The sequence below is a fragment of the Manacus vitellinus genome, unplaced genomic scaffold (assembly GCF_001715985.3).
Source record: "Manacus vitellinus isolate BGI_N305 unplaced genomic scaffold, ASM171598v3 scaffold_0_pilon, whole genome shotgun sequence".
In the NCBI taxonomy this organism is placed as follows: Eukaryota; Metazoa; Chordata; class Aves; order Passeriformes; family Pipridae; genus Manacus; species Manacus vitellinus.
Window position 1 is genome coordinate 47,178,193 of NW_021938789.1, and position 22,707 is coordinate 47,200,899.

General features: G+C 39.5%; 1 protein-coding gene across 1 annotated transcript in view; it reads left to right on the top strand.

Moving 5' to 3' along the window:
• The first annotated feature begins 954 nt into the window (after positions 1–954).
• The window catches only part of HPGDS (hematopoietic prostaglandin D synthase), a 29,244-nt gene continuing 7,491 nt past the window's right edge, over positions 955–22,707 (top strand). Inside the window, exons 1-2 of the mRNA XM_008925652.3 lie at positions 955–1,046; positions 12,474–12,615. Of these exons, the coding sequence (XP_008923900.3) occupies positions 12,483–12,615 (133 nt within the window). The 5' untranslated portion in view covers positions 955–1,046; positions 12,474–12,482. The remainder of the gene's footprint in view (positions 1,047–12,473; positions 12,616–22,707) is intronic.

Sequence of the window (22,707 nt, forward strand, 5' to 3'; positions counted from 1 at the left end):
AGCTATAAAGACTGCTGGTGGTTGAAAAGTCAGCTGTGGACATCAGGGAAAAACATGTATTACATGGAAACAAGTTGACCTGCGGTAAATGATTCATGGCGTGAGCTACAAGGATCTGGCATATCCTCATCCTAGGGGAGAGTGCTTTGGCCAGCACTGCTCCCTGCACCTGTGGGGAACACCCACAACTGTTTTTTATAAAAGATGAAAGAGGCCTCAGAACAGACCTGTGTAGTACATATTGGACCTTGCTCTTTAGCATCGGAAAGCTTGCTCCATTGCTGCTGCGTTCTGGTCATAAGCTCAGTGGAAAGCAAAGTACGGCAGCACTGAATGGCTTTGCTAATGCAAGAGCACAAATGAAAACAAACAGAAAAGCACAATATCCACAACAGATAAGAAGCAATAACATCACAGAGCCCTAACTTCTAATGTGCATTACTCATGGACAGAGCTTGCATGAATCCTCTTTACCCTTCTTCACTGATAACAAAAAAACCCAAAACAAAACAAAAAACCAAACCAACTTAAATCACACTTTGTTCTTTATGTAAAAGTGAGATTGCAGCTATTTAAGGCATTGTTCTAGAATTAGGTCAGATATTGTGGGGCTTCACATGAGTTAGAAATAATCCAAGAAAGACATTTCTTGTCTTGTTCCGCACTTCTTACATTTAGAAAAAACACCCATTGTCTGACTCAGCTCACCAGTGCCTGTGTTTTAATAATTATTATATATTTTTTAAATGGCACTTTAAAGTATTTCTTGTCTTTAAACACAGGCTGAAAAACTCCAGCACACAATTTGCTGTATTAGTCCCAAAAGTCACCAAACTTGCTTGTTATCTGAGAAAATGATGAATTTGCTCTGTGTCTGCCTGTGTATGAGAGGGGGGAGAGAGTGAGTAATGAAGGCATACTTGTCATGGGGAGTGGTTTGCATATTAATAAACAGTGCTTGAGCATATAAAAGCCTTTTCCACCGAGGTCAGCCCTCAGAGGGACTCGTGTGCGCTGAGGAAGGGACCACGTATCATCGCACCAGAGTGAGTTCTGTTTCAGCTTCGCTAACTGCTGCAGCCTGGTTCCTCTCTTTCCCCTTTCTTCTTTTGATCCTACTCTGCCCTTCCTAGGGCTACTGTTATAGTGGCTGTGTGGGGGTTAGTTTCATCAGATTATGCTACATGTAGTGCAAGTACTGAGAGTATTTAATTTTTAGATTTTTGTTCAGTTTATTCAGCATAAGTCTCTGAGTAGTACGATTGGCACAGAGAGGGATAACCAGGAGCACTACAGGGTGTCTGCAAGTATAACTCAAGTGCCTCGCCCATATGTCTTCTTTGCTACTTACAGGCATCTTTCAACTGTCTGCTTTACTTAAAACATCTGTACAATCACATGCACTGCTAAAATCAGACTTTACCAGAACTGCTTTCTAGAGACAAAAAGGCAGATCAGTAGCCTGTTGGTACATCAAGCCCCTGTTTCTCACCAGTGCTTTATGTAATCAGTACTGAGCTACTCTGGTAATCAGGCTGCGTGTCAGAGTACTTCCCAAAGAAAATACAACCTCATCAGCAAAAAGCTGGAGTGAGGAAGCTCTGGGCACTCTTCAGGGAGTTTTCAGTAAGTGAAAAATGATTTTAAATCAATATTCCATTAGAGGTAAAGGCTGACTTCTATGCATTCACTTACATAACCAAGTCAAAACTAGGCTAATGTCAGAGAAATTAGATGAATATTAAGCAGCACTAACCAATTCCTCTAGGTCGTTTTTGTGCATTGTTCTGTTCATTTTCAAATTCCTGTATTTTGGTTCACCAGTGGATTAACATAACCTAGTCCTAATTCCCACCATCATTCTCTAGAGGAAAAAACCTCCTGTGTCTGCTTCCACTGTCTGCATTTTTCTCCTTATCAAAACTCACAGATGTTTTTGCTGTTGATTTTTGTCTTTACTTCAAAATGATACTCTGAATAGCTGTTAAGAATTTTTTCCTTTAAATTCTAACTGCTGTAATTGCCCGTGTCCATAATCCTCCTGCACACATTTCCTCTATTAAAAGCTATCTTTTGTTCACTGCTCATCTTAAACTATCCCAGTAAGCAAACTATCTTTCCTGGGCTTCTGTACTCCTTAGAACTGTTTGTAAACACTAGTACTTTCATACTCAAAAGTTGCAACGTTTGTAAAGAAAACAAAACAAAAACCCCCATAGAGGTCTTTCGCAAGTTTACTTTTGTTTATTCTTTTGTTTCCTTTAATCCAAAATAGAATCCACCTCTCTCTAAAAATGGGTACATCCTGTAAATTATTCACCGCTGCAGATGCACACATGCCCAGGCACACAATCAAATCTATTTGGATAGAAATGAAACTGAAGCTCTCCAAATTTTAAGCTGAAAATGTACACAAAGTTATTCTTAGAGTTCTGGGCTTGTGCACAAGCAAGCATGTTAGCCAGTCACCTTCAGTGCAGCACACTCCTGTGCCACTGACCAACGTGCTGTGCTGCTCTAAGGGTTTGCTCTTAAGGTTTCTGTTTGCTGTCTGTCACACACAGACTTCTCCAGAGCAGTTAAAAACCAGAAGTAATTCAAGTCGGTGCTCACCTTCAAAACACCTTTGATCAAAATCTCACCAGAAAATAATTATACTGCCCAGGAGCCATTGACATACTGCTGGTGTTGGGCTAGCAAGGGGCATGCCATGCCACTGAAAGCTATTCACACCAGCTGAAGACTTACATATGCTGCAAATCTCAAAACAGGTGATTTTTTTTTTTTACCCTTTTGATAGCTAGTCCAAGAGGGGAAGAAAAATAAAAAGGGAAAGACAAATCTACCAAATCCCGCATATACGTTTCAAAGGGCCACCATTTTGAAGAACCTTGCTTGTCTGGAGTCAATCTGCTAAAACTCCCCCCAGAAAAGTTACAACGATGAACTTGAAAAAAAATGAAATGGCTAATTTTTTATCTTTTTAGCAGGAACTAAAAGTGTTGCTGGAATGACTCAGTAAAGCATAAGCATGTAATGGAATAAGAGAGAAAACAAGGGCATTCAGGGGTACCAGACAGTCTTTGTATTATGTTTTGGTTTTGGGTAGCAGATGGCAAAGGGAGACGGCAAACAAAGAAAGGTATACAGAAAAATAATGGTTTGAGCTGTTTGGCAAGCTTTCTTTAGTTGATGTTTGACAACAGGAAAAAATAAATGTGGGATACCAGCCTTCGTAATTGTGTCTCTCAGATAAATGAGCACATTTTTTGAGGGGGTAGGGTACTCTGAGGCAGAGCAGGAACACACAGCAATGGGCACTGCCCCAGAGCCAGACTCTACCTGGCGTTTCCATCAACAAAAGTGAAATTAGCTGCAAACTGCTGCTCAGAAAGTACTTTCTTCTTAAGCATAGGGACACATAGGTTAGGGTTTTTTACATACCGAACAGGTGGTGACCGTAACTCGTGGAGTCTTGGACATTTATCCCTTACGGCCAAATCTAGATGGTCTCCAGGTTTTAGGCTGAGTGTTGGGCAGAGCTGTAGGTCCATGTTTCTGGGAGCTGGTCCTCTCAAGAAGATTGGCAATACCTGCAGAGCATTTTAGCAAGGTTCTGGGTCTCCTCAGGCTCACTCTGCCTGAGAAAACGATTCCAAAATATCTGAAAATACTTGAAATCTCTGCCCTGGCCCACTGTGCTGGTGTCTCCTGGGCAGGGTGGCAATGTGCCAGACATCCCAGGGCAGAGCAGGAGGACAGCAGGAATTTGTGAGCAGGGGATAGTGGGGGGTGCTGGAGAACTCTACAAAGTGAATAAAACCTTGCCCAGTCAAACCCATACAAGCTACAGGGATCATACATTGTGCTTAAAAGCCTATCTAATTCTTTCTTTCACACCTGTAATTTTATTTTTGGTAAATTTTATAGTGGGTTCACAACATGCAACAGTTCAAGAGCAAAGTAGTTTAAACTAGCAGGGGGAAGGATTTGATATTTGTACTTCCCCTTATACATATGCACCCACACATGCAGACATGGCTGAGACAGAAAAAACCTTTTTAACATCCAAGGAAAGATGTTAGGTGGCTAAGACAGTTGTTATACAAATTACTGTGCTGGACAAGCCTGAGAGCTTGGAAAACAGACATGAAATTATCCTGGCAAAACCAGCAGCTGCCTTTGGAGAGCCAACTAAACAACTTAATACACAGTAACGTCACTCACAGTCGGGCTCTGTACTTTGTAGGAATATTGTGAAGTGGTGCTGATTCATCTGGAGCCGACAGAGACAGATGCAAGGCATGAATTTTACAGGAGTGACTGGTGTTGGTAAGAATTAAGATTATTTAGGCTTTTGTTCTACCACAAGATGCCTCAGGGAATTCTTAAAACACCTGATGAGGAAATGAAGACTTAAACAGTTTCTCCTGAGAAATTATCCTAACCACTCCTTCGTCTGCATCTTTTCTGAGATCTCTCCTCTTGCAGTTTTTATTTACCAGTATTTCATGGTCTCAGGTGTGCAATTTATTCATCTGAAGTTCATTACAGCTTTGGAGGCTGCACAAAACAATTTCAAAAGTTATTTACATAAATCTGGGACAGAAGTAGATGCAAACCAAAAGAGTGAGGATCAGACAGAAAGCAAAGTCACCACAGATGCTCAGGCCCTAAAAGAGCCTGGCAAGTCAGGCAGAAGGAGCACACTGACGTGGTGGCTGAGTGAATCCCTGTCACCACCTCCCTGCCTCCTTCTACCTGCTGACATGTAGGAGCTCCCTCACTCACTTCAGTTCAAATGAATGGGGTGAACTTCAAATATCTCAATTCTTATCAGTTTGACTGCAGTTGCCTGAGGGGCAATCACATGAAGGGCAGCAGCTACCAAGTCAGCTTGGAGAAACCCAGTTGGCCCAGTGGCGATCTCCTTCAACAACAAACAGCCTTGACAGTGAACACCCATTCATTGTCCAGTCAGAGTGGACTCTCACTTTCAAAAAAATCCTCTCAGAATAAGTATTCTTCTTATCCTCCTCTACAAAAACTCTATAAAAAAAGGGTTTTTTTTTCATGTGTTCTTTAAGAATTTTTCTAGAGCTCTGATTTTTCACATCATCAAACCAAGCTTGGAGCTTCCTCAGACAGATAATTTCTTTAATGTTTCATACAGCCCCTTCTCTTAAGCCCACATATTGACAGATCAGGCCTTGCTCACACAGCAGACTTTTATTCATCAGGTCACTTAACATACTCATAATCATTAGTACCACTCAATAATCCCAATGCTTTTAAACTTCTCATTTTGGGAGGCTGATTTCCCCCACAGGTCACAAATAAACAGCACACTAGGTAAAGACATGCAAAATCCTTCTAAAAAAAATTATATCTATATATTCTTGAAGTCATGAAAAAATATCAGGCCACAACCATTATATCTGGAATTTGTTATTTCAAAACTCAATCTGCATCAAATTGCATAAGCATTTACTTCAATTGATTTGTGTACAGAAAAGGGTGTGCAGATTTTTTTCTCTTTTCTCTCGAAGGTCCAGATTGCTATGTGGCATACAAAAATAAGAGATCAAATTAAAATATTTATTTTCTATAACTGGTGTGGAGTGGGAAAAGAAACCATTAATTTTCAGAAAGAGAGTTTATGTCAAACTGACAGCTGACTGGAAATATTTAGAATTACTTGGAGTTTTTACTTGTATTCTCTGTTAAAACAGACTACTATAGAAATCTTCCACTGGAAGATTTGTATTCTTCCATTAACCTGCCAATATTCTCGAATTCTTCTCCCCCAAAGGACAGGCAGAAAACGTCTTATTTTCTTTGCTAAAAAATGGGATTAATAAAAACATCTTTTAGAAGAAACCCCCCCCCCCAAATCATCAAATCCTTACTATTTTTAGATTTCAAAGGCTGAAAATATCACTTAAATCTCTAATATTTTTGACTCTGTGTTAGAAGCTGAATAAGTTTATGTTCAAGGAAAGGAAAATGAGCATTTTTCCTTTTTTGCTGAGCAGTAAGAGAGGATCGTCTGATTCTTTAATTCTCTGTTTCTCAGAGAATCCCAAAGTCATTAACTTCCCCAGTTAGGAAGCATATCACATACCTCTCAGTTTTTCCCAAGAAAAGCCAGCAGTTAATTGTCTTAGTGTTACTCACATCCAGATAAACAGCTTGGATTAAGCCAGTGCATTTGCCAGGCAGACTTGTCAACCTTCCTCAAAAACGAGGAGTGACAAAGTGACTGACAACCATTCCATGGCTGGTTCTTGCTGGCATGAGCCAATTTATCTGCATCAAACTTTCCTCTCCAAAAAGCATCAATACATCACTATTTCTCTTTGTACTTTCAGCTCAAGATTTAGACAGAAAATATTAATATATACAATAACTTTTCACCAAGGGAAAAAATTGAAGGCATTCCTGCAGCAACCAATTTGATCAGCAGCCAGGAGTAGAGCAGCACCACATCTGCAGGCAGGGCAAGGCTGCTTCCCAGCTGGCTCTTGCCTTTTCAGCATTCTGACCATTATGTTAGGTTGGTTAGATAAAAGGGAAGTCATGAAAAAATATCAGGCCACAACCATTGTATCTGGAATTTGTTATAGCTGTGGAAGCTTTTCTTTACTTGCCTTCTACAGTAACTGGTTGAGTCTTGTCTCTCTGGTTCCTTCCTCTGAAATCTGAAAACTTAAAAAAAAATGAAGGCAGAAAGACTTGGACAGGCAAATTTTTTTTAAAATTGAGAAGGGAGAAAGCTGCTTTAATGTTCAGCTCTCCAATTACAGGGGTGAGGAATTCACATAAATGAGAAGGACACTAAGCAAGACAGGTAAAATTGAACTTAATATTCCTAGTGTTTCTGAGGTGAAACAAGGCAGACTAAGTCACTTTCCTGGTTAAAAAAATCTTTCTTTGTACTCTGTAAGTAACACAACCCTCCCCAACCCGTAAGGGTCAGAACGAAAAATTCATGCTTCATATGTAGATAGGTCACTCCTGGATAATAATCTACAGAAAATCTCTCCTTCAATTCGTAAAGACTCTTTTGTCTGTATATACAGACATAGACCCAGCAAGCTCCTCTCCTTTCCTTTTCTAAATTGAGTTTCTTGATAGACATTAGCACTACTTGGCCCTGTTATTGGGAGTAAGGAAGACAGGGAATAGTTTTCCCTCTGAAATCCCAGTGTTACCATTAATGGAAAATATTCAGCTGCTACTGGTTATAAAACTTCAAACTGTACATGTAGGACATCACAGAAATATATGAGTAAATGTCTGAATTGGGTGAAATTGCAAATCCCCCTCCACCCCAGTAGGATACCCAGATCAGGCTGTTGTGTCTGCATCTCTTCCAAACCTACTCATTTGATTTTCAGGTCAACTTTGCAGAAACATCTCATAAAGAAGCAGAAAATGCTTTGAAAACAGCACTTAAAAAGAAAAAAAAAGTCCACAAAACTTTTCACCTTTAGCTAGTTTAGTGGTTAGAGAGGGCACAAACTCCATTTCACATTTCATAAAGCAAGATGTTTCTTGGCAGAAAGATACCTGTAGGCTTATGTGAGTGGAAGCGGATTTGTTGTTACATTTTCATCCTATAAAATAATGAAAATGGAATACGTAATCAGTTCCAGCAACTCAAACAATTCAAATTGATATAACAGCTTAATCTTACAATAAAATAAACAGTAAAATAATCTTACAATAAAATAAAGCTGTCCATTGACTGAGTCATCACTACTGAGTCACCATCATGGGCTGGTTGCAGTTCAAGAGAAGATGATGACACTTGGCAGCTGAGACCTCCAGCTTCCCCTTTTTGGCAGGCCCCCAGCCAGGGCAGCATTGTGTCAGGTGCTAACTTCAATGCTTTCCATCAGCGACTCTTAAATTAATGAAGAACCCTCATGCTAAATAAATATAAATACAGGGCAATGCATCATCTCTTCCAGGCAGATAGAGTCCAAATTTTTAGAAGCATGAACCTTAACCCAACCCTGATGGTTTTACCAGCTAAAGTAAGACCAGCAGGGTTGGGCTTTTTTACATCCTCTAACAATGATGAAACCTTAAGGCATGAAAACCCTTAATTTCTTGCCATGCAAATCACAATTAAAGGGGACTTTGCACCACAAGCTCTTTGTCAGACTTTGGGTGGATGTGAACACGTAGCTCAACTTAGCTGGTTTCTCTCCCTCTGGCCCCAGCTCAGGGAAAGTTCTCTCCTATTTGTCACCTCAAATACTAATAACCTTATACAAGAAAACATAATTAAGTGCAACCTTTGGGTTTTTGTTTTGTTTTGTTTTGGGCTTTTTTTACATTTTTTATGAATTCACATACTGCGTATCTGAATCCAGGTGTCTGTTATTAGCTGAAGAACATTTCCTCGAGGGCTGGATTTTCCGGAACAGAGAGGAAACAATGCTCCTCTACTAAGTCCAGCAGAGTTTTGGTGCTTAATCTTATAAGGCAGCAGCTTAGGCTGGGCATACAGAATCAAATTCTGGATAGCAGAGGCTGCCTGTGCTGGGTTGCACGGGGCACACACCTGAAACTCATCCTGAGCAGTTTTCATTCTGCCAGCACATTTTCTCTGCTCTACTAATGCTATCTGGAACTCAGCATTTTACTTCTCAGAGAATGATGCTGATTTCTTCCTGGGCTCTGTTTTTACACTCTAATCTTGCTTGAAGTTTTCAAATTGATTGTTCAGTCCTGCTTCAGCTGGAATAAAAGCATCTCAAGTTTATCAGGTAATACAGTATCTCCATAAAGCCATGAACTGTCCTAAGTTGTCTTAGACACTTGTAACTCCACCCTGAATTTTCACTCATGAGTAACACAGAGGATACCACCTTTTACACATATTTGACCTTCTCTCAGACTTCCCATTTGATTTTGTAACTGACTGGCTCCAACAGTTGAATTTAATCATGAGATCCACTAATCTTCAGTTTAAAGGTATGTTAAAGCCAGTTAAGCTGGCTTTCAAAAAGTCACAGAGGAAAGTTGGAAAATCAGCTAAGCAGGTCAACAACTTTAAAGTATTAAAGCTAATTTAACAGTGAATTTAAACCAATTGAGTTCATGGCTTTGAAAGCTGTATGCAATAGAACTGGGACTGAAATGCTGTCAGTGTATGGCAGGGGAGTGTACAGGGGTGTCCCAGCTCTGCATTCATCAGTTAGAAAGTGAAGAAACACTGCTTAGATGGCAGGTTTATTGGTGAAAGGCAAATCAGCCCCCTTCTGCATTTATACACACTTGGCTTTGCAGCAAACTCACCTGAAGAGATTTAATAGTACTAAGCAGGTGGATAAATGCCTGCAAGTCTGGGCACTGAGGTCCACCCATCACCAACACCTTCCAGTATTTTTAAGCCATGACTAGCCTAAAAAAAGAGAAATAATTTTAGATAGTTTTAAAGATTTTACTGCTTCCCCCTGCCAAAAAAAAGAAAAAACCAACCACAAAACAAACCTCAACCCCAGAGCATGAGCTCAAAGACCTCAAATAGACATTTTTCCTCTGGAAATGACATTTTTCAATTATTCAATAATTCTGGATGTTTTTTGAATGGTTTTAATTTGTTTCTCATGATCCACTCCTTTATAAAACACACCTGGAAAATGAGGTAAAGGAGGACAAGGGAAAAAAACCAAAACCAACTTACTTTGTATGTTTGGCAAAAAGCTATTCTGAACACTACCATTTCATTCATTTAGAGGCTTGTCTATAACTGTTTAGGAAGCACTACTCCTGACATTTCACAATAAATACAAATAAAAAATAAAACCTACAAACATTTACAAAAAACATGCTTACAATAAAGCTATAAAGGCTTTTAAAATGTCAAGTATTTTTAGTAAACTCTTTGTAGGGTTGGTTTTGGTTTGGTTTTTTTTTTTTTGGTCTATGGATGGAAAAAAATTTATAAGCTTCAAAGTGACCACTACAAATATTTGATTACTCCTTACGGTGTGTTCATTAGAAATTTGTTTAGCTTTGCTTTAGACAATTCAAACAATAGTTTCCACTGCTTCCTTCACAGACCAGAATATTCCACAATCTACTATAAAGTCCAGAGAGACTTCCTGATCTTCAGCCAAAATTCCTGTTTCTTTACATCATCTCACTACTCCTGAATAGACAAGTCTTTGTATACAAAGTTCTCCCACAGTAGGAATTAGACTCTTTCAACACGCTCACCTACAGAAATGTTAGGCCTCAGTCATCTCCAGCCTGTTCTGTATACAGCTGTCTACTCCCTTCCTCATGGTTGTACCTTAAAATCTATGATTCTGTGCTTTTAAAAGCCTTACAGCTGCCAACAACTTTTTGCTAACACAGGGCTAAGTGGGCCAGAGGTAGCCAAGATACTGGAGCCATGTGTGAGTGGTGTAATAAGTCCAGGGCACTGGAACTACTGCGGATGTTTATGAAAAAAGCTCTGTAGACACACCTAAAGAAGGGAAGCAGACACTGGATTTTGTATGTTAAAGGTTGTATCCTCTGCAAATGTAGACTGAATCAGCAGTATTTGCTTGCCTCTAAAAACCCTGAAAAGAATCAAATGGGCTTTTTTCCCCTTTTACTCCCAAATCGCTGTCATGTCTAATTTGAATCTCAGATAACACATCTTCATTTTAAAATGCCATTCCTTGCTCTCAAGTGACCACACCAAATCAGAAGCAGGGACAAATGAGAAGAAAAAAATGCCCACAATCTCATTCTCTCTTCTTACTTTGGCTTTGTAAACGTATAATCCAAACTTATCCTGCATAAATAGAGTATAATATCATATAAGCACAATAAAGCATAAAAAGTAATAAATCTGGGCACAAAATTTGAAAATATACTTCTGCCACTTACCTAAACCATGCAACTCATTTTGCCTGCAGCATCCCTGTTTTATACAGTGCAAAGGAAAGCAGTTGACTTAAAACCCAATAATTATAGTGGTGTCTTTGTTTTGAAGCACTTGTAGATATCTCCATTAGCAACTCTCTGTCTCTGTTCTGGCTTCTCTACTGGGCCGTTCGATGTGAAAAGTCTCCTTTTACTAATAACCTCTTCCAAGCCTGCTGTGGGTTGTAGGGGAACAGATAACTTTCACTTTTGGTATGATTTTTTTTTTTTTTTGCTTTCATTACTCTGAGGAGAGAAAGTAGATGTTTTGACTTTTGAGGAGCAAGTGGCAAAAGTAATTTGCTCCTTTCAGTGTGAGTTAAGGGCAAGCTTTCTCGTTCTGAGCAAGAAGATTTTCCTTCTAAAGCCAAAGCTGATGATAGATCTGCCTTCAAGCATGTGTTTTCAAGAGAAGATGACTAACCACCTGGTTGTTTCTATTGCAAGGTTATATAGTAGCACTCATTCACTAAAAAAAGAAGAGTTCCCTTCCTGTCCTAGTGCAGATTATCTGTGTTGCATGCTATCTTACTAGCACTCTGATGGATATAAAAGAATGGTAAATGACATGCAAAGGCTACTTTAAGGCCAAAAGGAGAGAGATGGTTGTTTTACTATCCTTTCCCCAGCACATTAACACCTCAGCTGAGCTCATAGTTATCTCTTATTAAAGTGTGTGTAGAATTTAAATGCTTACTTTTGATTTAAAACAACCTTATATGTTCACCTTTCCTGAACCATTCTTGCTGTACAATCAAATTCCCAGATACTTTCTTTTGCTGCCTGTTACACTTAAAAACAAATAGAACCTTCCTGTTACACGAAGTAACAGTCTAACTAGAACTGAAGTAAAAAAACCCAAACCTCATGAAAACCTAACAAAGTAATTTCAAATTTTCTCTTGGCTTCTGTACAAGAAACTGAAAATTCGGTAATGATTCACTCAAAATAACCCTGTAGACTGGTTTCCATGGCAAAATTTCCGTCTAAAATAATTTTGGTCATCTGCCTACACAACTAAGGTACTAATTAATGAGAAAAACCACAACAGTTTAGCACCTCTCATGATTTGGCCTTGGATGAAGGTCTCCACAAGCAACAGGGGCTGAGCAGGGCACGCTTGAATAAAATTGCTGCTCAAGACAGCAATTTTTCTGCTACAGTATATGACTTTATATTTGCACTCCGAAAAAACCCACTTTATAAAAATGGCCTGAGTTTGGAGTCACGAGAAAAATAAAGCTGAAAATTCCTAATATGTCTGTAAAAAAAAAAATCAAGCCATCTTTCTAGAGATCCATAAGGGAGGAACTGCAGGTTCAGCTGTCATTGTGCACATCTGCACGCTGTGGATGAGAAACGCAGACCAAAAAGGTGTGGGTAATGCAATGATTGCAAAGTACAACACACCGTGGCTTGGTGTAATATTTCCTTTGCATTGTACAAGCCATGTCTGTTGAAAACAAGCGTAGGGCGTGCTTCTGTAAAAAGGAGTTGAGTTACTCGTGTCTAAAGCCACTCGGTGTCTCCCCTCCCAGGCAGCCAGCATGCCGCAGTATAAGCTGACTTACTTCAACCTGCGAGGGCGAGCAGAAATCAGCCGCTACCTGTTTGCCTACTCGGGCAAGAAGTATGAAGACCACAGAATAGAAGCAGCAGACTGGCCAAAAATCAAACCAAGTAAGTAGCACGGGTTCTTACATCCAAAGCTCCGCTAGAAATGCTGTCAAAAAGCAAAGCAATTTAAGAGGTATCTGTATGTTTCATGAGCAGAAATACACTTCATTTCTGGTTTTAATTAAGCCTATGGGAATTTTATGGTGAGACAGCCAAAATGTCATTCCTGATGCCCTTGCAGAAGTCTGGATCCAAATCTTAAGACAATCTAAAATTACTTACCCACTGTCATCCAGCTGGGCTTATACTCCTTATCAATTCAGTATAGATTTTGTCTACCTAAAGATAGCTAAATGAGTGCTGGTCTTCTCAGCTTCTTTGGAGAATTTGGTCTCAAGGACCACACCTCAGCCTCCACACTGGGTTTTAGAAAGCCAAATTGGAAAGAAGTGTCAGGAAGAACACTCCTTGGTAACCAGAAAGGTTTTCAGAGAGGGAAAGTGATGAGAGAAAACACAAGAAATCAGTTGATAAAGCAAAGGAAAAAACAAAAGGATCAAAAGAAATGCTAGAAAATAATTGTTCCTATGAACAACCCCTACCAGCCTCAGAGTACCCTGCAGGCTATTGTACCCCATCCATTTAATGTTTTTTAGTTAAAGTAACCTCTTTTCAGCTATTAAAGGAATTAGTTATTTCTGTTTATTAAATTAGCCTTAGTTTAAATGAAACAGATCTTGAGTTTGAAGACTGAGGATGTGAAATCAGAGAAATCTGTGTTTTCGTTTTGTGGATTAGGCCTGTGTTTTGCTACATGGGCTATGATTTTTCACATCCAGAATGAAGGATAATGCCTTTAGTTTAGGGAAAAGGCACAACGAATGCACAAGGTGATTTCTATTAATTAAACAATGTTTGTTCATAGACTTTCACACCATTTAATAAGCCCAGCCAGCAGGCTACCAAATTCTTGTAGGGTCCAGTTAAATTTGCTTTTTCCTGTTTGCAGCGATGAACGACAAATACTCAAGCACCACTGTTCTCCAAGTGGCAGCTGAGCCCTTCTTTGGTGCTCAAACCTAGAAAACACTGGCAAACTATCCACAGAGAATAAAGCAGTGGAAATGTACTGTTTTCAGTTAGGGATGACTGACTTTGGAAACCTTTTCTTAATAAGAGCTTAAGCCTTTTGACATGTGGTATAGCTTATTTCTCTCCCACTATAATTCTCAGGGAAGCAGGGTAGAAGCTAAAAGTGAGACTAAGAATTCAGATGACCTGAGGAAAGCTCTGCATAGGCCTTTCATACATATTCACATGTATGCACACTCACTAATGTCCTGAAACAAAGTTGAGAATATAAGTAAAGTATAATTTTATGTAGAGTCTTGCATACTTATTTTTAAGTAAGACAAATTAAAAAGACAAAGCATAATTAGTCAGTTAAAGGCTACAGAGGTATTTATATCCCAGGACAAGATGTTCTAATAGCAGATCTATCAGATAAGGTAAAAGCATTGCACCTCTCTTTGAATGTGGTTGATGTCCCCAATATCTGAGCCAGTGCAAGACACAGTGCAGCAAAATTCTTCCCATGCTTTTCTTCAGCACTCACACCATGAACCTCCCAGTGAAGCTTTATGTGTACAGTACTTGTTCACTACAGTGTAAGCCCAGCTGCAGCACCATTACCACCAAAACACTGGGAGCAGAGGCACCCTAGAAATCCTAAAGTATACAGTTTGTAACTGTATCTGCTGCATTATCAAATGGTGGTTAAGTTATTTAACCATGGGTTGTCTTTGTTTCCCTTTCTGTGAAGCAAAAATTTGCTAGCAGGTTTACCAAGGGTTAATTAAGATTTTTCATTTTCTCTGCATAATGGCTTTTTGCAGCAGCCTTTATGACTGATCCCTGGAAGAAATTCCAAAGCAGATAAGAAGTTTAGTTAAATGTGGGGGCTGCTGCTCTCAGATTTGTGAAATCAGCTGTGTAAAATTTATGCTGGCCTAAGAGTTCTTTGAATTTCAGACTTCTGTAGAAACCCGGTTAGTCAGAGGATGGGAACTGGAACACATTGTGCTAATTGACCAGGAAAACATACACCTACAAAGAAATAGTTGGATGCACGTCTGTAAGTGCTATTACATCTTATGCCAGGGTACTAAACTTCTGCTCTGGAAGGCTCCCTGAATCCTAGCTCAAGCACCAATGGAATGGTGCCATCTGCCACTGGTGACATCCGCATTACAGACAACGTGCAGTTAAGAGGTTTGCCAACTAGAACAAGAGTAAAGGTTTCTTATATGTATAAAAAGGTAATGCTGCTAAGGAAATTGTCTGGAGATCATGTAACTGATAACCACCTCCTCCTTTTTGAAGCAATAGTATTTCTCATAGTTACTCATGGTATTTCCAGACAAAGTATTCTCCCGCAGGCAAATCATTCAGCAAAACTCTGAATTAAAGGTAGCAACAGGGCTTTGGAGCAAACAGCCTTACACTGTTCAACAAGACCAATAGCCAGGGCCCCATTCTGCCCCAGGTACTTAAAGCCTAACTTTGCAGGCTGTGACTCAGCACAAAAAATGGTTGCCTCCTGGTTAGGGACTAGGTTGTACAGCACAGATGCAGCATTTGCCATATGAAAAACAAGCCTTGCATTCTCTGGTGTCCTGAATTTTCAAAATGTGCCTCGGCTGAGGCACGGATTAAGGAGGAAAAAGCACCAGGTAGCTGGATCCTTGCCAAAAAAAAGGTTCAGTTGCTGCTGTGTTCAAAAATAAACATGAAAATGAGAGGATCCATCAAACTCATTAGAAATACAAATGCACAGTTCACTGTGCTGAGAATTCTTCTACACTACTGTCATTTGTACTCTGTATTCAGATCTGTCTTATAAAGCTAAGGATTTTTGCCCCCCCCATTTTTCCTGAGCTAAGTCTACTTCAGAAAGAAAAAAAGTGGCAGATTTCAGCCAGTCATATCCTGGTGAAAACCAGAGTGTGGTCAGTGTTTAGCAATGATAACGGGAATTACATCTGCATTTGTTGTAATAGCAGTTAATGTAATAGCAATTTGGTACACCTCTTATTTTGCAGCCCTCAAAAGTCATTAAAATTGGTCCAATTAATTGAACTAATTACTTAATTGTATATTGAGGTGAGATTAAGAAATATCAGACAAATTGCTATGCTCAGTTGCATACACCATCTTTGTCTTTACCCCTTGCCTCTGAAAGATCTGGAACCAGTTTTGACTGCAGTCTGCAAGTACAACCTGATGTCTCTCTTTTTAAAAGCCGCAAGTATGATGAAGCAAGATAAACAAAAAAATACTTAAGGAAGAAGTTTGGACAAGAAGAGCACTTCAGGTTTCTTGAGCTACTAAGGAACAAATTGAAGAATTCAAGTTTATCTAAGAGCACAAGGAGTCAAGTCTCTGACTGAGATCTGAGAGGATAGATTTGCTTCAGGAGTTCTCACAAATTAAAGTCAGGTTTTGCAAACAAATACCAACCCGGTCAAATCATCATACCATATAAACCAGAAACTATCATCATTATTCTGAAGAAAAGAGTTTTGTAAAATTGACAGGAAAATTCGTGCATTGAGATTTATGTTCAGAAAGGGCATTTAGAAAGCAGGCTTGTGGCTGACGCAAGTTTAATTTTTGACCTGAACTGAAGAGTGTGGTGAGGTTTGTTGTTTGTTTTGGCATTTTTCATGTGGCTTCTGCCGGGAAGCTGTAGTCTTAACATACCTTCAGGTAAATAAATAAGCCCTCCCTCCTGGAAATACTGTCCCACTTGATTTTGTTTGCATCTAAGTGGTGCTTTTTTCCTGTAGAAAAGCAAGGTATATTATAACATAAGAAATTATGTTATTTGCCTTATACAATCTGAAATTAAAATTTTTATAACTCAACATTTCTTTTTTTCTCTTCTGACTCTAATCAGATCATCTTTGGTAAAATTTCTAGTTGCTGATTTCAGGCAAGGACTGTAGTTTATAATATAAGCACTCTTAAGCAAACCAGTGTATAAGTAGTATTATTGTCCAGCTTTAGCACAGAATCTAAAAAAACCCAGACAAATATCAAGTAGCAGCTTTCCATAACCCTTCGCTCTACATGGGTCAATAATTATTTAAACAAGTAAGCAAACTCATGCTGTACAGTTCCTTTTGAACAGACTTCGACTCGACTGTGACACTATTTAAAGGGTAGTCAATTTAAGATCTGTAACAGATCTGTTCAAGATCTGTATTTCTGCATAACGGGCTCCTCACCAAAAGTCATGACACAGCAGAAAATCCACTGTAATGGTACAGTTACCATTGGCTTGAGATATTGGGCTGGCAGGCAGTAGCAGCTTTTGATCTGTGGCTCCATCAAGGAATTTGAAGCAATGGTAATAACACAGACTTTATCATCATAGCAAAGGATGCTTCCATTGCACTGATGGCTGTAAACATCCCATGAACTGTTTAGGAAGTGTAGAATGGTGCTTGAAAGGTCCTTAGGAAACTTGATAGACTAATTGCATTGAAAATACTTCTAAGATAAGAGATAAATCTCGAGAAGCACCTAACTGCAGGCAAGAATTCCTCAGGGGAGCAGTTGTTCTGTATGCTGAGTGACTTGCTGCTATGTACCCCTAGCTAAGATGTACAAATAGCTATCTCTGGGTAAAAAGTAGGGCTTAGCAAGCACTTTCAAGGAGAATATGAGTTGTAATAGCTACAGCACTAAATCTAGGCTGAGGTTAATCAAAGCATCCTGCTGGTCATCCCTTTCTAAAAGCAACAGATTCTGGATATCCCCAGCTCCAGGCCAACCACTTCCCAGGGGTCTTGCTCCTCTGCCAGCCTTACGAAAAATACATCATTCATATATTTCTTATTACAAGATGCAAAGTGTCTCATATATTTGTTTCTCATGACCCAATTTAAATACAAATGGAAAGGAAAAGTTATCTTTAATTTTCAAGGCAAAGAAGAACTTATTTTGACACAGATATAGTAGTAAAGGAGCATGACTGTGACTTTTATTTTCCCCCATATTTGACCAATCCAGCTGCCTTATTATTGAACCAATGTAAGCTGCTTGATTGCAAAACTATTAATTATTCAGCTTTTGAACAATAATCAAGTGCTTAAACACAGGCTGATTTGGATCAAAGCCATAGATGATTACAAGGTGGGTAGGACAAGTCATGTGAAGAGCAGGTCAGCTCAGGGGAAATGGGGCAACCTGAACTCGTGACTGGGAGCAAAGATGAGGTAAGTCAGTATAAATGTGGGAAGGACAGAACAGAAATGAGGAGAAGAATAATAATGAAGTTAAGATGAGCGGAAAGGGAAGAAAGAGCTAAGGGAAGGAGAAAATTAAAAACTATCTGTGTAGGGGAGAACAGCAGTGAGAAGCACAGCACAGCAGAGCACCAGCAGCCAACCAGCCCAGATATCAGACTTGGACAAAACTGCTCAGCTCTATGTTCTGTTTCCCCTCCCTGCCCTTGACAGAGAAACATTCCCACACAAGCACCATCCACTGGGTTGTGCCCAGGAGGATGAGTGAGGAGCTTGTGTGTTCAAAACATGAACTTGTGTGTTCTCCTTATGAACACTATCGAGAATTTATAGGCATGCCAGGATGGGAATTGTTATCACAGCTCTTAGGGACTTTATGGGATGGAGACAAATTAAACAGATGCCCTTGCTTGTAACACACATCAAGCCTCACCTCCCCAACTTAGCATCCAGCAGAGACACATATAAACACCACAGTTCTAGTCCTAAAAGCCAATCAAAACTAAAGTAGTATAGAAAGAAATTAATCCAATTTCTAAACATGGCACAGATACTTCAGTGAGTCCTTCCTAAAAAGAGAAGAGAGACTGCAGATCAGTCTGATGAATTTACACTCCCCATGAAAAAAACCTTGACATAGGGTGAGTGTAAAGACTGTCAGAATGCAATGCAAAAAAAACAATAAATAACTGACATAATAGGAAAAGCAAGATTTTGCTGATAAAAGTTCAATTTAAAGAAGACTACAGGTTTAATTATTTAAACAGAATGCTTTTTAAAAACCCTGTTCCTCTTTTCAGTGAGTTTTCAATGTAAATTTGGAAACCAACACAAGCATTTATAGCGCCTTCTACTCCAGATGAGCAACAAAGCAAGAGGGAACTAAAAGGGCAAGGCCATATTTTGTGCATGCCTGAGAAATGACGCTGTTTGTACGATGACAGCAATGAGTTTTTCTGGTTTTCCTTAAAATTTATTTGCTCAAGTGGGAGTTGGAAACATTATAAGACAACACTGTTTTGAAAAACATGGAAAGGACATCCGTATGGATACACAAGGGTATAAACTGACGTAAGCACTAAACAGCCCCCTAACCCATCAGAGTCAAAGAAAAACTAGCAAAGTGACACGCACATCCTTCCAGTCTGCACTGCTTTGGCTTAGCTGTTCATTTATAATTGCTCCCCAGTACGTGTCGTTTCATGATGTGCCCCCATGACTCTGACTCTACCCAAAGAGATCCCTCTCACACACCAGCTTTTCCCATCCTCAACGAATGTAGGAGCCTGGAAGGAACTGCTCTGCTTATCTGGAGTCGCATCAACCATGCCTTTCACCAAAATCATGAAAAATTTAACCAGTTTAGTACAATGTTTATACACGCAGGCAATTCGGGCATCCCCCAAGTCTCCTTTAACACGTAATGTCAATGAGCAGAGTAGGGCCAAAAGCACCACAGAAAGCTCAAAGCAAGGCACAGAAACCCATGTCCATGAGTCTAAGGGTAACACTGCTTAGTACAGTGTTACCAGTGCAGAAACCAGACAGGTTTCTGCTGTAATTGGAGCCCCCAAGAATATGGTCTGGACGTGGTTTTTGCTATAAGCAAGGTGTCCCGAGGCCACTTTGAGGTCATTTGTCAAACACGGACCTTGCCTCCAGCAACTGAACTGTGTCCATCCACTGTGAAGGCTTTTTGCATCCTTCCTTAAGATGAACTGTGTAACACAAATCCATCTCCTTCTCTAGTTGGAAAAGGAAGATTCCAATTTTCACAGGGAACACATTCCTGCCCACAACAGCCAAACTTATATATACAAAAAAATCTCCTGGGTTTGCTATGAGTTTATCAATATAGGAAGTTATTCTTTTAAGTTACAAAAGCAAAAAAATACTTTACTGTGGGTTCCTAAAAATTTTGGTGATTCTGTGAATTTTCGATAATAATGTTTCAAATGCAAAGTTGTTTTTTTCCCCTAAATTTTTCCAGACTGAAAATGCAACTTTATAAGCCATTGTATCTACTCAGATATCGAGGATATGTACTATAAATATTTTCTGTCCCTTGACTTTTCCTTGTTATTTTCTTCAGCTGTAAAACTGCCTGAATATCTGCCGTACTTTCTGGTGTGCAAGAATAGCATACCCTGCACACAAGACGAAACAACAGATTTTTAAAATGAAAAAAATCACAAGGGTACTTTCTTCAGACCTCTCAGAATTGCACCCATTTACAATTTATTAACTCAATAATCAAGAAAAGTCAGTGTAAATCATATACATACACTCTATCAGCAAGAAAAAAATCTGTTTATTTTCAAATCATAATTTTTCCCCTGTTCTTTATAAGAAAAAATTAAATAGCATAGGAAAGGAAGGAACATCTACTATGGCAATAGATATGCTGCCTCCTAACAACCCCCCCCAAGTCTCATTATGAATCAAAGCATAAATCCTTTGGATATTTAAGGCTTGAGGGACAATGTGCAACAAAATCTGCTCTCATTTATTAATTTTAGAATTGCATTATGCATCAGGAAAGTGTATGTACACAAAACAAAGCTATATTTGTACATTTTTAATTGTAAACTCAGTTTCTTTTTCAGGGAAGAATAACCAAGTCTTAATGAAAATAGCTCAGCACTGAGGAGGAAGACCTTTGTAGGCATTACTCATATTTTCAAGGAATGAATAGCAATTCCCTTGAATTCAGAAATTACCAGATCCCTGAGAAACAGAATATGAGAAATGACTACCATCCAGCTGATTTTGACACCAGAATCCATGTTCTTCAAGTGTCAGAAAGACGCCTCCCCTGTAACCAAAGGTTTCTTAAAAAAAAAAAAAAAAAAGATATCCATAGAAACCATTTTTCTTGTACTGACCCACAAAGTGAAACATCAGTCAAAGCCAGGACTTTTAGACTTCCCCTGTATGTAAACACAGCAGAAAATGGTCTGTTTGGTTTCTAGATGAAGCAATCACCATTTCCCAACCTGAGTAGCGATCACCGTGTTTTGACAGTTATTGCTACAGAGACTGGCTTAGTCATACTGACCTGACCAAAACTGCATCAGCTCCATGGCACTCCTCCTGGGGCCTCCAAAACAGGCTGATTAACTCCTTCAGGGGTGGCTGATATTGCTCCTGAGCTGGCTGCACTTGTGCAGTTACCTGTTGTCTGTTGCCAGGCACTAGTGTACAGCCCCGTGTGGTCTGGGGGGATCTGAAGGTGGTCCCCACACTGACATATCCAGGGGTCACACATGCTCTCATTCCTCTACTTGTGCCTGCCTGACAGATGTGCTGGTATCCTGCAAAAGCAGACATTATTACACAGCTCTTGCTTTGGAGGCAGCGATGCTCAGGGCACTCTGCACAATTAATCCACAGTGCAGCACCAAGGCTCTTCTCATTTTCACAGCCAGAGAGCTTTTCAGTTAAACATTAAGAGGTGCATCCTTTCCTCTTTAGATTCTCAATGAAACAAAACATAGACTCACCATGATCTTGTTGCACTCCAGAAAATAAACACACGAAGTCTTCTATGCAACAAGTTTATTACTGTTTCAATAACAGCTAGTAGAGCAATCTTTCTCCCTGGGGGCAGCAGCTAATGCTCGTTGAGCTCTCTTGCTTCTGCTAGTCATCACCATCAAAATTTATACTGGCTTCCTAGTGTGCTGAACTTAGGAAAAAAAAAAGGTATCATGAGTACTGTGTTCAGATGCAGCAAAAAAAAAAAAAGTCACAGAGAAGTCCCGTATGTCTTGTGCAACTGCCAAATTCATTTTGCAGATACAGATTTAACATCTGAGATCCTGTACCTAATGTGATTCACATACTGCATGCTAAACCACAGAGCCACGTGGCAGTGTTCATCATTTATGCAGTTGCCTTGATAAACAGTTACTAATGCATGAGGTTTCACTATTTTGCCCCTTTCACTAAGAACTAAAAATCCTCATGGAATGGAGGTGTCATTCCAGCTGTCCCGTACAGGCAGTTCTCCCGGGTTTGAAAGCACCTTGCACGTTTCCAATAGTCAATGTTTTCACTTTTTCACTATCACCATTTTACATCACAATGAATTCTTAAGGTGAATATAGATCTTATTTACATGAAGTGGAATCCAGATGAAAATCAGGTACAAACCATTTAGTTATGATCAGCACTTGCAGTCACATGCTTGGAATTTATAAAATAGCATCCTTTGAGATGCAGAGATTTACAGTTCCTCCAGTGAACAGCACCAGGTTCCCACAAGCAGATTCTCACTGCCCTAAACACAACCATTTTTCCCAGATTAATCTTTGCTCCAAGGTTCCAGCCCCACTTGATATCATGCCAGCAGTTTCTCCAAAACATAGCAAAACAGAATTCCAAGTTTTCACATAACTACCAAATTAATAACTGAAAAATAAGATTGATTTCTTATCTCAAACTCTCTCACAGATATCCATGACATCTGATTAGTTTTTCTTTCCCTATATTTGAAGTCTGGAGGCTTCTTCCTCACAACTGATGGAAATGTTTTTGAATGCAAGCCAAGTCAAGTAAATTTGACTGCCTTCTTAGCATTTGCAGTTCAGTGTGAAAGATATATTTGTCTCAGTGATGACTGTCGAATGAAATGTCTCATCACAATATATGTTCAGAAATGCAGACGCTTCCCTGAATCACTGCTTCTGGATTTAAAACAAGTGGAAATCAAAAAGCACCTTGTAGTCTTTACCCAATCTCTTACTTCATGCTCCAGCTGGATCCTGCACTACAAAGTCTTCAGTATTACTTTACTTAACCTTGGCAGTCACTCTTCTTGGGGTGGGGGGAAAGCAGGGAA